At 42.4% G+C, this 15,205-nt stretch overlaps 2 protein-coding genes across 2 annotated transcripts in view; both read left to right on the top strand.

Annotated features, from left to right (window-relative positions):
• The window catches only part of notch2 (notch receptor 2), a 43,350-nt gene extending 39,841 nt beyond the window's left edge, over nucleotides 1-3,509 (top strand). The window contains exon 35 of the mRNA XM_080033370.1: nucleotides 106-3,509. Within this exon, the coding sequence (XP_079889496.1) occupies nucleotides 106-1,533 (1,428 nt within the window). The 3' untranslated portion in view covers nucleotides 1,534-3,509. The remainder of the gene's footprint in view (nucleotides 1-105) is intronic.
• Nucleotides 3,510-4,188: 679 nt separating this feature from the next.
• On the top strand, nucleotides 4,189-13,850 carry LOC307254089 (UDP-N-acetylglucosamine transporter-like). The gene is made up of 8 exons (XM_080032334.1): nucleotides 4,189-4,508; nucleotides 4,669-4,882; nucleotides 5,959-6,113; nucleotides 6,350-6,472; nucleotides 10,102-10,276; nucleotides 11,597-11,715; nucleotides 11,892-12,025; nucleotides 12,128-13,850. The coding sequence occupies exons 2-8, from the start codon at nucleotides 4,693-4,695 to the stop codon at nucleotides 12,216-12,218; spliced, it is 987 nt and encodes a 328-aa protein (XP_079888460.1). The 5' UTR covers nucleotides 4,189-4,508; nucleotides 4,669-4,692; the 3' UTR covers nucleotides 12,219-13,850.
• Nucleotides 13,851-15,205: the final 1,355 nt, after the last annotated feature.

The following is a 15,205-nucleotide window of genomic DNA, read 5'->3' as shown; positions in this document are numbered from 1 at the left end:
ATATACTTTTTATTACTGAAAGAACTATACCTATCTTAACTGTGTAAAAGATGTAATAGTTTTCTGACATTGTGCATATCAATAATTTTTCTTTGTTTTCTGAAGGAGGAGACCCCGCTGTTTCTGGCAGCCAGAGAGGGCAGCTTTGAGGCGGCTCAGGTTCTACTTGACCATTACTCCAACCGTGACATCACCGATCACCTGGACCGGCTGCCGCGCGACACCGCTCAAGAGCGCATGCATCACGACATAGTGCGCCTGCTGGACCAGTACAACTTGGTCCATAGTCCACACAATGGGCCCAACCACATGGGCGGAGGGGGAAACTCCTCGGTTATGTGCGGGGCTAACGGAGCAGGCTTCATCGGCATGCGCCCCGGGCCGCAGGGGAAGAAGAGCAGGAGGGGAGGAGGGGCAGCCAAGGCCGGAGGTGTGGGAGGAGGAGCGAAGGAGCTGAAAGACATGAAGGCCAAGAGACGGAAGAAGCCTGCAGGAGGAGAGGGGCCGGGGGTGGTCGCTACAGTGGGAGCAGGAAATGGAGGAGGAAACACCAATGGAGCCAAGGCAGCCACAGGACTTCCAGAGAGCTCCGTCACCATGTCGCCCGTGGACTCCCTGGAATCACCTCACTCGTACACAGGAGACGTGTCGGGGGCCGGCTCCACCACGGCTAACTCCCCTCCCCTCCTGAGTAGCCCCACCTCCAGGCCCATGCTTCCCCCAGTCAGCCACATGCTGGGCCAGCAGCAGGGCTGGGTGGGCATGACCAAGCACGGCTACGGAGGCCACATGTTCGGCCTGGTGTCGCACCAGATGGGCGGGTCTCACCCAGGCATGGGCCAACACCACAGCCAGGGACAGATGCTCACTCCTATGAACGTCACCATGAGCAGGGAGCAGCTGCCGCCCATTGTCACCTTCCAGATGATGGCACCTGGAGGAGGCCAGCCCATGCTGAAGCAGCCTCAGCCGGGGCAGGTACAACAGGTCACACAGTCCCAGGGGCAGACCCAGAACCAGCAGGGTCCAGCAGGCCGCCGCCACTGCTCCCAGAGCATGATGTACCAGATGCCCGAGCAGATGAGCATGGCGCACGCCGGGATCTCCCACACCCTGCAGCACCCCCACATCGGCCATGGGGGGATGGAGGGCCAGCAGTCTCGGCCGCTGCCCTCCTATCCGCCCATGCAGAGCCCGGTGGATAAATACCCCACGCCCCCCTCCCAGCACAGTTACACCACCACCGGCTCAGAGAGCACCACCCCAGGCCACTCGGCTCACCCGCCCAGCGAGCACCCGTATCTCACCCCATCACCTGAGTCCCCAGACCCTTGGTCGTCCTCTTCCCCACACTCCAACTCGGACTGGTCTGACGTCACCACCAGCCCCACCCCTCTGGGGAACCCCCACCACGCACTGCCCTCTTCACACCACACACACATTCCAGAGCAGGCGCAGATGCAGCCGCCGTCGCAGCAGATGCAGCAGGCCTCCCAAGCGCCTCAGCTGGGAAACATGCAGGTGTTTGCGTAAGCCGGCCCGAGGAAAGCATACATAGACTTGACTTTGGGGTTCTGTGTAGTTTTAAGTAACAACACATAGCAACCTAAAAAATGCTTTCTTTCTTCTTGTAAATTCTCTCTGTATGATCTTCATTATATATCTCCCCTTTTATGTTTTCTTCTATCTTTGCACTTAAGAAAACTGTGTTTATAGTTTCTAAACCGTTACTGATTAGTATCAGCTTCAGTTCTCAATACCAAAAAGAGTTGAGTCAGCTGTCCTGTCTCTAGCTAAAAATCATGTTCTCCCTGTATTCACTTTGATCCCAGCTGAACATCGTCTGCTTGGCCAAGTCAAAACTGTTCTTTTTCTCGGTCTTCGGCGCCGGAACACAAACTATTAATGGAGGGATCATGGAGAAACTGCTGGCCAGATGCTGGTCGGCTGCTAATGCGTCAGAAACAGACTGTTGAGATGGACACTCCGCTAAATGCTATCCTTATTCTCTGTTCAATGTGATAAGCCTGCCAATACTAACTCCTTGTTGAAACAATTCACTCTACTTTTGTAATACAATGGGTCACACTCAGCTCATGCTACCTAGTTGTTGCCCTATGTTTTTTTTTATTCATGCATTGGTTTTTAATGTGCTCAAGGGGGAATTTTATAAAACGCTGTTGCATGACTAGAAAGACAAACAAAATGATAGATTGTATAGATATGCGCTCAGATGCATGTTGTTACTAAATAGCTCTACACTTGTGGAAACTTAAATGTATTTAGATTGACATAAGTGTTTTCATCAAACATCTGTCTGAACACAGCCTTGCATGCTGTAGCAGTGCAGTGAGTACACAGTGCATTACCCATATTTTGAAGGCAGTTACTGTTACAGAAATACAAAAGAAAAAAAAACATTGGAGTTTGTTTGGGCTGAGTATCATATCTTGCCACAATACTTCATGTGTTGTTGAGGGATTCATTCAGAAGCTTGACAAACTTTATGCAAAGACAAACATTAGTTTCAGTATGTTGTATAATGAAATGTACATAGACTTACAGCAGATCCAGCTTGTTATTACTGAGCTCGATTTGGCAAAGACATGTTGACTTTTTGAAAATGTCTGCTTCTGTTTTTTTTATATGAATTCTGTTCGCACTTCTCAAATGATTCTGAATGTTACAGAGATGTGTGTTTTTACCTACAAAGTGCCTCTTGCTAAATGTTTTCTCTTCCACAATCGTGTTACCAGTTTTGCCTTTTGCTAAACTACAATCAGTATATATGTGCACCTTTTTTAATGATTCATAAACCAAGTCTGGAGGTGAATAAGGTTTAATTAAGTATTTTTTTGTGTCTCCCTTCTTAAAGTTGATGTTGATCTTAGCTTTGTGTGACTGCTCTGTAAACACAGACAATCATTCACTGTTTCATTTTGGAAACTTCAAAAGGAATATCAGTTTCTCCGAGACCAAATTATGCTTAGTTTTTTGCCAAAAAGGTAACTTGTGCAAATATTCACGTCAGTTGTTGTCCTTGTTTCATTTAGTGTTGTAATCTATCAAATACTTTTTTGTTAAACTGGACACAGCACACATATCCGATACCAAGAAATGTTGTTTGGGTTTGAATTACTACTGCAAGTTTCTGTGTGAAGGAACCAGATTATTCCTGGTTCACATATATCCCAGTACCTGACACACCAGTGTGCTTTTCTCTATACTTGTTGTCCATGATGTGCCTACAGTTTCACAACACAAAATTGATCACGTCAGTTTCTGTTTATATGAAAGGCCATGTGTCTTATGTTCTGTATATATTTTTTCTATTATTATTGTACTTTCCTCTGTTAACCAAATAGCCTATAATATACATGCCATATGAAGTAGTTGTCACCATGTTTGTATAAGGTAGAACTAAAACTGATGATAAAATAGGTTGTTTGTTGCAAGAAACCAAATGATCAACCAAATGTGCTTAATAAAATAAAGCCCAGATCTCTTCATAGATTTTTCACTTGTCTTCTTTTGAATTATGCTGTGTATTTTGTCAGTTCATTGGTTTCACCTATGCCTAGTCCTATAAGCATCAAGCAGGATTTATTACAAAGAAAAAAATTATTATGATTTACTTATCCTTGTAGCCTATTCATCTAAAGAATATATTTGTTTTTAATATTTTCTATTAAATCTAATATAGGCATATAATATATGCCATATCAATTTGGAAATAATATTTCTAATGTAACTTATTGTCAAAGTCAATAGTTCTGTTTTCTACAACAAGCGTTGTCCAGAAACTTAACCCGTAGCAACAGGTGAGCAGCATGGCAGCAACAGAAAGGCAAAAGATCTACGACATGGCAGAACAGAGCACACACATGACAGCAACCAAGTTATGACATGGCAGCAAGCAGAGGGGGGGTGGGCAAGACTGAGGTTTCTGCTCCTGCCTTTACGCTGCCCACTGATTAAAACACCTGTGCGTGATTGAGGCAGCACACCTGCTCACTCAATCAGTGGAAAATTAAAGAGAGGTTGTAGTTCTTCTCACCGACTTAATTCTTTTTACAGATACAAAATAAAGGGGGCAGTTCTACAGCCAGTCCAGCAGGAGGCGCTGGTTCTCACCGGAAATCTTAAGGCGAAGACGAGGAAGAAATCTGTACACGGAAGTCATCCAGGATCTGACTGACCATGGACCTAAGGAACTGATTTACTATAAGATTTGTTTCCCTCTCGGTATAATTTATCCTCAATCCTCCGACGGTAACCTAAACCTTAATGGCGGGTCCTTTTATGTGGGAACCCTGATAGGATAATGTTTAGTTCTTAGCGGTAGACATTCGGGTCAGTGGATGCCAGGACCTGAAGTGCTGCTGTTTTGACAGCTGTGCTGAGCCTCCACTACCTGATCTGTGTGTGTGCCTGAAAGACAGGGAGAGGGATACATAAGAACGCCAGTGAGGCTGCTTTGAAAGCGCCATTGAAGGAAAATTAGAAAGGTGAGAGCCTCCCTCTGTCTCTCTTTGTTACAAACTGTTTATTCCTCATTGTGGGTCTGTATTAGCCCACCTCCCACAAACTATTTTAAGTCGGACTACTTAAATACGTACTGTCTATATCTATATCTATATTTGTAATTCTCGTCGTTTCTGTGTCCAGCTTCCCAGCGACCAGTGAGTGGCCATGGCCTCATCCCAGCTGAAGTACCTGTCTCTGGGCGTGCTGGTGTTCCAGACCACCTCTCTGGTGCTCACCATGCGGTACTCCCGCACCCTGCAGGCCGAGGGCCCACGATACCTGGCCTCCTCTGCTGTGGTGGTGGCCGAGGTCATGAAGATCATCGCCTGCGTGCTGCTCGTCTTCAAGGAACACAGTGAGGGACACGATGCATATCATAACAAAACGATCACTTAATAAAGAAATACATTCATTGTTGGGTCTTCAAAACATGTCAGGAAATTGTGAAACGTGACTTCACCACTTACTAGAGCCCATTGTGATGCAGGCTATTCTATGTAGGCCTACCTGTTTTGTCTAACCAACAGTCCAATACCCAGAACATTATACGATTAAAACAGAGATCAGCAATGCACCAGGTTTGAGAAGCTGCAAACAGTTGACGTTTGTTCTGTCATTTGTGTGTTTCACTCTGTCATTTCACCTTAATTACCATGTGACTAACATGTGATGTTTCAGCCCTACTTACAAAAATCATGTTAACATTCTGCCAACGTTCATAAAACTGCACATTTAAGTTGCACAATAATAGTTAGTTTAAGCTAGTTAGATAGTTAATATGAATTATAACTTGTAACAAGATTGAGGGCAGTGATAGACTTAAAGCTAAGACTGGATAATCTTATAAACGTCTTATAGTAATGTTGATATAATACCTGAGTTTTTCTATTGACCTTTTTTTCACTGAACAAATAATCCAAAGTTCGAAACTTTTTTTAATGTTATCATTTACAGAAACGACCGCTCAAGAACTTCACCTTAATTAAATACAGTCTAAAACTGTCAAAATGATTATTAAAATCCCAAACTGTCCAGTCAAAGAGAGAGTAAATACCCTGGTTTACATGTATGGTGCAAAACAAGCATTGCATTCAATAGATACACCTGGACTCATGTAACATTTCAAGTTTTCTCCAAAAAAGTTAAGAGTAGCACTAATTCCTGCCTCTTGAAACATGCCCTAAGTCAACATTAACAGTGTTTCCGAACTATTGTCCCCTTTCGTTAATCTTTTTACTTTACTCCATTACTAGCGTCTTTGCTGTAGGATGAACACATGCACAGACATGTACAGATCTTATACAAATGACCTCAATACCCGATGACATTAGCTTATTTGACATTCATCACACCTTGCCACACCTGACTAGATTCCGAAGTGAATTTTTTTGTCTAGTGGTTTAACTTGTTTGTGTTTTTAATTCCTTTTAGATTACAGCATGCGGGCTCTGAACAGCATCCTTCGTCAGGAAATAGTCCACAAACCCATAGACACGCTGAAGCTGGCCATTCCCTCGGGGATCTACACACTGCAGAACAACCTGCTGTACGTCGCCTTGTCCAACCTGGACGCAGCCACCTACCAGGTACAACAGAAAGTGTGCTGCTGCTGCTGCTGCTGCTGCTGCTGCTGCTGCTGCTGCTGCTGCTGCTGCTGCTGCTGCTGCTGCTGCTGCTGCTGCTGCTGCTGCTGCTGCTGCTGCTGCTGCTGCTGCTGCTGCTGCTGCTGCTTTGTGTTTCTGAGCCACTGAGCAATAAGAGCATCCATTTTGTTTCATGGAATTTCTTTGACAGTCTTCTTCCCACTTTGTGTTCCCGTCAGGTGACCTACCAGCTGAAGATCCTGACCACAGCTCTGTTCTCTGTGTCCATGCTTGGCCGCCGACTGGGCGTCTACCAGTGGCTCTCGTTGCTGATTCTTATGGCCGGAGTGGCTCTCGTGCAGGTCCAGTTCAGCCTCCTGTCTTTTTTACTTAATGGAGTAGAAAATGAAAATAGCATTGTTTACTATCTCTAGAAAAAGTCCTTTTTATAGCTAGTTCCTATTTATGGAGAAAAAAAAGAATATAGGGATTGTTTGCACACAGAACCACTCAGGTGTTCTTCTGAGCAGCTGCTTTAAAAAAAAGTTTTTAAAATAATAATCAGAAAAGTCCACCAACACAAGGGCTGAGGGATGTACTAAGAAGTTCTGCATAGCCCGGCTTTTTTTTGTGTGTGTTTCACTGGCTGGAAAAAACCTTAATCTCAGGGATAATCAGTATTATACGACTGGTTAGCAACTTGATTTGTTAACCCCAGTCGTCTTCATCAGGCTCTGTGCTCCTTCCTATGAAAGATGGCATTTGAAGCGTCATTTGACTCTTTGCCTTTGCAGAAAATGAACCGATCGCTGCTGCTTACTTCACTCAAAAGGAACTGGTTTTCCGCTTTCGATAATTATAAAAATAATAATAATTGCATTTAGGTCTGACACTTTCCCATAAGGAAAATAGTACTGAAATTCCTTTTTGTTTTGGCCACATCAAAGTCAAATACATTTTATTGATCGAATAATATCTGTGAAAAATATAAATAGACTTATCAATTTCAAATATCCTGGTCATTTCTGACAAATGTGATGTCTACTGTGGAGCAGCTTTAGCGAACCTGCAGCTGTGTCCTTATGTGACACGGTCACTTGACAGGAAGGAGTGCCAAACAGTTCACTTAAATAAATAGATCTCATGGCCTTCATGTTCCCCTGAGGCATCAGTCATGGTATGTGGTTGTAATCTACTGCACCTTTAAAGAGAATCTAAAGGATTGTATGGCCTACCTCATTTCATATTCAAGTAATGTCTATGCTGCAGTTGTGCTAGTCACAGTTCACACTGCTGTAGTTTTTACGGCTTCATTCGTTTTCATTCACATATGGATCAACAAGTTTGCAAATATAACAGATTCCCTCAGTGAGAATCTATCGAGAGATTATCGCCAGTTCCACGAGATTTCCAAAGCAGTTTATTAATAAAGGAGCAGTGCTTCTTGGTCAATTTCAATCAGCCTCATAGCAAGTTAGGTTAGCGGCCTAATAAGTCAAACCTAAAACCTAATAAATCAGCATTCAAGCCTTCTCTCACTAAATCTGAAATGCACCATCAGCCAGTGAAGGAGGGAATAGAAGAGACGGTTTTATGGCTGGGTTACTAATGGGAGTATCAAAAGCAAGTGGAGCCAATACATCACACAGTAAGTATTTGCTGCCAAGTAATAGTGTTGAAAATTAAGAAAGCGCCATTCCTCCTGGCTGCAAGGGCATTTTAAAAAAATGCTTTCCGTAACCGAGGATTGCCGTTAAAAGTATCCAGGAATGAGATCCAATATAAACGTGATAATGGCAATCACAAGCTGCTCGATGCCAACAGTGATGCGAGCTTAAAGGGCAACCTTGCCACGTCCCGCGGTGTAGATCAAAATATTTTGAGTCAAACTGCTTTTTCAGAATCAACAGGGTTGCGGCATTCTGACTCACCGTCCTTTGGAGAGTATGACATGTTAAGTAGCCGGCAGAGATTATTGGTTACCGTTATTGTTAACACGTGTATCTTTGTCGCCAGTAGCCATGTTTGAACAGATGATGATAACCACTTTGAGAGAAATGATCTGTCCATTAAACCCTGCAGTGCATACTTTGTTAAAGTTCTTCTGACCAACTTCAATCCGCTTTTGTCCAAAGTGTAGTATGCAGCACAATGGCACCACATGTCATTCCATAAGGACATGCCCCATCTACCCCAAGATCAACTAGAATCATACTGAAAGATTCCATTTTAAATCTAAGAAAAAGGAGAATGTGGCATTTGAGACACCATGTTTAATTAACCTTTACTTATTGCAAGTGTGATTTCATTATAGTGAGTTCTACAGTTTACAGATGGGGGAAATCAAATCTTAATATCAGTAGGAGCTAGATGATTGTATAAAGGTTAAATAAATAAAAGAAAACAAAATCACAATGCCTAAACTGCAACACTGGATAAACACTAATTTACACATAAGTGTTGTCTGTTCCTCCTCTCTCTTCTTGGCAAAACAAAGGAAATGCCAGTCGGTTGTTATTACACCGGCTGTGATCTTAATGTTGGCTCAGCACTCAGACAGGAGCACAGCAAGGAGGGGGAGGAGGACATGAAAATACACCTTCACAAATCTACGGCATCAGACAAGTAACAACATTTGCATCCAAACTGTTCTCAGTGTCACCAGGCCTATGGAATATGATTGGTTTATCCGTGACACCTTTCCGAGTGCTCAAATAACAGGTCATCACATCAAATATCATATTAACACATGGCTGGTAGATCTGTTTGCAAATAGTGTGTCTCCTTCAAACAGATGAGCGAGCTAAAACAGCCGGCTGGAATCTGCTCAGAAAATAATTGTCTTTTCTTTTTTTTCACAAAATGAGGAATGGTTTTGATCCAAATAAATGTGGACTTTTTCAGGTGATTTTTGTTCATGCTTACTTGCAGCACATTACGCAGGAGCAACTTGCCAAAGTTGTGAGGGGAAAAAAACTGCCGTAAAGTGTCTTTTGTGTGAAATCCAGGAAGCAGACTTCACAGATTCAGAGTGAAATTTGAGTGTTTTTTTTTTAACCATTACAGTTCAGGCCTAACCGAGTACATACTGGGAAGTTTTATGGATTTCGCGTCCTCTGAGCTGTTTCTTTTCACAGTACAACTAACACCTCTAACACTGTTTAATTGCAAGGCACACTTGACATAAAATCAACAGTTTTGTGTTGTTCCTGGATATTTGTATTATATCTCAACTTTTGCATCACGTATCATATGTAAGCATTTCATCTGGTATCGTCAGGGGTGTTTTTTTTAAGGGTTATGTGAAAAGTTGTTACTGCATCATGTGATAATATCTCCATCTGCAGAGAACAGAAAAATATATCTAAAAACAAATGAGCTAGTTGATTTTTTGATTTAAAGGTCACATATTATGCTAAATGCACTTTTTAAATGTGTTCTAACATATCCATGGGTCCACGGTGTGCCTACAGACTGCCAAAATATTTAAAAAAATAACACTCTCCTTTTCTCACTCTCCCCCTTTCTGAAACCACCACCCCTCCCCCACCCAATATACTCCAGTCAGAATTCTCCCCTCTTCTGACCTCACAAACTGGAAAGCCAGAAGCTTCCACTGTGCAGCCCACACCCCTATTTCTTATTGGTCCACGGCCCTGACAGACAGAGGGCGAGGCGTATCTGGCTTCGCTTCCGGACAGGGGGCGGGGGGAGCTCAAAGATTGTATATTTACGAGGGGAGCTGCAGCTCTTTTTTAAAAAATAGGCCATTGTGAGATTAGCTGAACATCAGCATAGTACAATAAATTATCTGAAAGTTTTTTTCAGCAAACAATTAAAGAAAAACGTATTAGGGACCACTAAGACCATATAATATGGTGTATAATAGAACCGAAAAGTGTATAATATGGGAGCTTTAAAAGTTAATTCAGGAATATAATTTGAAATTTAGCGTTTATAATAATCTGAAATGTTTCTCTTGTGTTTGCAGTGGCCCTCTGAGTCTCCAGCATCCCCTGAGAAGGAGGCCCCCTCCACAGGCTCCCAGTTTGTGGGTGTGGCAGCGGTTCTGGTGGCCTGCTGTTCCAGTGGCTTCGCTGGTGTCTACTTTGAGAAGATTCTTAAGGAGAGCAAACAGAGCGTGTGGGTCCGCAACATCCAGCTAGGTCAGTCCAATCAATCCATTGTCTCCTCATCCTCTTGACTAGTTATTCTTGCATTCAAAACACTGGAAAGTTATGTTTAAGCACTTCCATCGATGGAGGAACAATGCGGACGTGATGTGAGAACAAATAGAAAAAAGCCACTACCTCCATGTTTCTGAAGCGAGCTCTTGCCTGTGCACAATATTTCCAATCTTTCCTCCCGCTCACAGAGAGCCAGCTGGCCTTTTTACCTTCGATATGCTTCTCCTAAGATGAATGTTCCTGTCTAGTTTATTTTTACTCTGGAGCGTGTGAGGCATGTGGTAAGTCTCCTGCGATTCCTGGTGTGAGCTCAGAGCTTTCTCACCTGCGTTAAATGGTGGAGCCTAGATCTGCAACGGAAGCAGAAAAGAAAATGCTGTGCCTGTGTGTTTTTGTTGTTGTTAGTAGTTGTAATACTATTACTTACAGGGTAATGTAAAATGAAGGTAACTAGGTAAATAAGTGGACAAACAATTGCATTGATTTAAAAATGAAAATATTTGTCAGTTACAGCCTTCTTAGGAAATTACGGGAGAAAATTGAAGTATAGTTGGGAGTACATGCTGTGAAATTATATTTTGGACGCCGATTGTGAAGCGCTTAGTTAGCTTTTGCGTAAAGACTGTGGCAAATAATAAATAAAGTATTAATAAACTCTCAAAACTCGCTAAAACAAAAGCTGAGGTGTAAAAATTGTCCATTAATTTGTTAGTTTTTTGTTTTGTTATTTTTGGTTATGTGACCATTTCTGAAGCGCTAACAAATGTGAGCATGCTAACACGATACATTACGACGGTAAAAATGAAAACCATTATTCCCTCTATACATTAACATGTTAGCATTCCCATTGTGGGCAATGTTGGCAATTGGTGTTTATTCACCCCAGACAACAGAGTCCTTTCAAACATTAGCTTTAAGCTAACTAGCAACATACTCTGTTTGCAGTCTGTGTGTGTTTGCGTGCTAACCCAGCCTCTGACTCAACAGGAACTTGTTTATCCCGTTTACCTATTGTCTCTGTACTTTTATAAAGCAATGCTAGATTCCTAAATACTCTGGCACTTAATGAAGGGATGTGCCTTTCCCTCAATTTCTGCATCCTCGGAGGAATTTCTATGCACTTGTGTCTTTCTGTTGACTTCATACGCAATCTGGCATCAGTACACATTGGTCTCGGTGCTAGCATCTCAATTTCTCTCTCTAACTAAAGTGGAACATTTGAGCTTTTAATTTAATCAGACTTCTGGATGCAATCTTTGGACAGGAACCCATTTATTTTCTAGCTGTGTGTGTTTGCAGGGATGTTTGGCCTGGTGTTTGGCCTATTTGGGATGCTGGCCTACGATGGAGAGAGGGTGAAAGAGTCTGGAATGTTCCAGGGATACAACACGGTCACCTGGACTGTCGTAGCATTGCAGGTAGCACATGTTCTTTTCACTGCCAGCCATTCAACATGCTATGTTTCCCAGAAAGAGCTGTCAAATATTATTACCAAGCCTCTGGGGTGAGAGACTCTTTATTTTGGGAGATGAGACTCCCTGCCGGCCAGTACAGGTCATGTGCCTCTGTCCATCTGTGTTTGTTGTTTCTCCAGGCGCTGGGCGGTCTGGTCATAGCAGCGGTCATCAAGTATGCAGACAACATCCTCAAGGGCTTCGCTACATCGCTCTCCATCATCCTGTCAACTCTTATTTCCTACTTCTGGCTACAGGACTTTGACCCCACTGGGTAAATGGGGAAACACTTCAATACCTCACTTCATCTGCTTCTCCTTTACTTATTTTTTTCTCTCTCTCCTGATCCCAATTTCTCGTCTGCTGTCATCCACAGTGTGTTCTTCATGGGGGCCATTTTGGTCATCGCGGCCACTTTCTTGTACGGCTACGAAGGCAAGACATCCCCCAACCCCAGCAGGGCGTAGGACAACTCACGGCTGACTATAGCAGCAGTAGGAGGTCCCCGGTTGGAAGCGTTGGGGACGCGGAGGGTGAAAGGAGGACAGAGGGCTGGAGAAGAAGGAGTGGAAAAGTCTCTATTATATTGTGATTGCAAAATAAAAAAAGAAATGAGAGCAGAGGAGGAGTGGAAAGAGACGAGGTAAGCAGTTTGGGAACGGAGCACAGGGAGAGTGAAAATGAAGGTTAGGACAAAAAATCAAAAAAAGCATGCCCAACGCTGTGAATTGGGTCTCAAACACCAAAAGTGCCTTTGGCTTCTTGTGAAGGGTAACCAATGAGGAAAAGTGGTCAAACAGGATTGTATGTTTTTCTTTATTTCTATACCACTGTATAAATATAACCTCTGGCTGCCGTACCGCCACATTTGAAGACATTCTCTCGATTGATGACCGAATGATTGTGTAAAGTGAAAACCTGTTTGACTGCCAGTCACTAATACTGCCACACCTATACAGCAAAGGACTAAAGAGGGTAGGAGTTTGTAAATCTTCTCCAAAACCACAATTGTTTAGATGTAGTTTGACAAGCCCATGCTGTTAGCTTGTTCAGTTTAGAGTTGCAGTATCTTAAGGTAATGGTACTCTTGTTTTTTCTTCCCACTTTTAACCTCTGAAAGAACAATATTAGCCTTTTTTCCCCCTGAAATGAGCCTTTGAGCTGTAAATTGAATCTAAAGCTGTGTACACTAGCTCTGACATTCAAAAGGCCAAGGTTAGCATTTGGGCCATGGTTTGTGGTTCAAGCCTGCTGCAGAGTTTGGATTAGTACACAGTTTAATGGACTTGTCTGCCTGGGAGGCACAACTCGGGGCAAAAAAACACCCCTCATCTTCTCAATGCACCAAGAGCCTTTAGACTATGGTAACTGCGGTCACCATAAAGTTCTGTTTCCGTTATTATGGCTCTCGTGTTTTGTTCAGCTATTTTTGGACACCGTTTTTGTTGCCAGGCAACATATAGTCACTGAGTAGTCTTCGATAACATGTATTGTGTCTCAGTGACAGAACTGTTTCACTGGTCTGGGGTCTGGTGGAGTTTAATGTTCTACAGGTATCTGGGTGCATGAATGACCACTGCAGATCCACTGCTCTAGGCTGTAACAGGGAGGTTATTATTTGAAGATATTGATTTTTGAAGTGAGGAGGACAGTTTGAATATGTGGTCAGGATCATTTTGTGTACAACTTGAAATCATTTTAATCTCGGGTGTAAATAATAGCACCAGTTGAATTGTAATCTATACAATCTAAATGAATTGTCTGTTTAACTTATTCACTCATTCATTAGGAGTTTAGACAACTTTTCAAAGCCAGTTATAATAAACATCCAGCTCTTTATGTGTTCATGTAAAAAATATATTCTGTTGATTTATTGGCAAAAAGTATTCAAGCGTAACTGAATAAGGCCAAGCTGTGTCTGATACTCATTCCATCAAATGTCCCAGAGACATTATTTACGTAAAAGTAACCATGGAATGGACAATTTGACTGGTGTTTTTCTTTTGGAGCTAATGTTTTTTATTTGTCTTAGGCGAAAGCGGGTATAATTAATAACTTTATTATTTTAATTACCAATATGTGAATCTTTTATAAAAGAACATTTCTCCTTGAACTTTTTCTGAATTAATTATTGTGTCCAATTCATTGTGTATCTCCTCCCAGACCTTTTTCAACACTAAAACGCAAAAACTTTCAAACAGGAAAAGGCCTCTCAGCTCAAGCTCAGGCTTCAATGCACTGCAGTTGCACAATATTGTCTGACTCGTGATTTATTCTTGCACATTTACAAATCTACCACGTCTAATTTAAAACTCTGCGTGAACTGCAAACCTCACCACAAGAATACATTCACACGTTGATATTTTTTGGCATTTTCTTTTAATGAGTTTTAAAAACACTGCATGCAAAAGCCAGACAGTCTGAGAGATAGGACTGTAACACGCCAGTTTCCTGTCCTTCATGTTATTACACTGTAAAACACCATTTTTAAACCGATAGCTGCTCTAGACCCCCAGTCAATCAGCAGAACAAGTAGAAATTATCAAGTCAAGCTCCTCATGAAGGGGCCATGTACCACTCTACCCCCATAGTCCTTAGGCACAGCTGTTACTGTAAAAGACACTTGAGGCCCTGATACACACAGAAAGCAGACTGTGTGACCTCATGGTCAAGTAAAAATTTATTTTTCGTTAACACTTTATTTCACTCAGGGTAACGTTTAAAATATTTCTGCTTTGTTCACCCTATAAAAGCCTAAATTCTCTGAATAAAATCAGAAACCGATAAAGATTGCGTACTTAAGTCTCTCCAGTTAAAAGTGCTGCTCTAGATATTTCCCCTGATTGTCGGTGTGGGTTCTCCGCTGCCGTTTGCCTCACAAATCGCTCCTGTGTCATGGCTACAATATGCTTGTTGTTAAAATATCCGACATCCATGCCATCTGTATGACGAGTGTGTTTGCAGGGCGTGCGAAACACAGGCAGAGCACTTCTTGTAGTGATCAAGGCTCCTGTGTCATTCTAGATTGTGTGTGTGTGTGTGTGTGTGTGTGTGTTTCTCTCTAAGTGATATGGCTCGTTCGGTTGGCACCAGCAGTAATGAGCAGCATGGGTTAGATACTGTAGTTACACACTCCTTCTCTCTTCATCTCTGTCTAAACTGGACCTGCTCAGCACTTGAGAATGACCCGTTTCACTGGAGTGTGCATGAATAGAAAAAAAACAAAACAGTAAACAATAAGCAACATTTTCAGATTCTACGTGATTGTGAAATGTTCACATTCTGTACGCTGCACTCTGGTTCTCATTTTCATGGAATGAATCTTCATAAAAACACGATTTATAAATGCTCATAGTAATGGCACAAGAGACAGTATGTCTGTGTAAACCAAATACTGCACCGACCTTTTTAAAGGGTCAGTTCACCCAAATTACCCAAACTTTTATTGTTGCAG

Source organism: Ammodytes marinus (assembly GCF_949987685.1).
Source record: "Ammodytes marinus genome assembly, chromosome: 8".
Classification (NCBI taxonomy): domain Eukaryota; kingdom Metazoa; phylum Chordata; class Actinopteri; order Uranoscopiformes; family Ammodytidae; genus Ammodytes; species Ammodytes marinus.
The sequence above is the reverse complement of the archived record's forward strand: the minus strand, read 5'-3'. Positions and strand labels throughout refer to the sequence as shown.

Bases quoted from the DNA above. Each gene is read 5' to 3' on its own strand.
- LOC307254089 (XM_080032334.1), top strand. From the start codon at position 4,693: ATGGCCTCATCCCAGCTGAAGTACCTGTCTCTGGGCGTGCTGGTGTTC. The intron at 4,883-5,958 runs GTGAGGGACACG...AATTCCTTTTAG, and splicing joins GCTCGTCTTCAAGGAACACA to ATTACAGCATGCGGGCTCTG. The intron at 6,114-6,349 runs GTACAACAGAAA...TGTTCCCGTCAG, and splicing joins TGGACGCAGCCACCTACCAG to GTGACCTACCAGCTGAAGAT.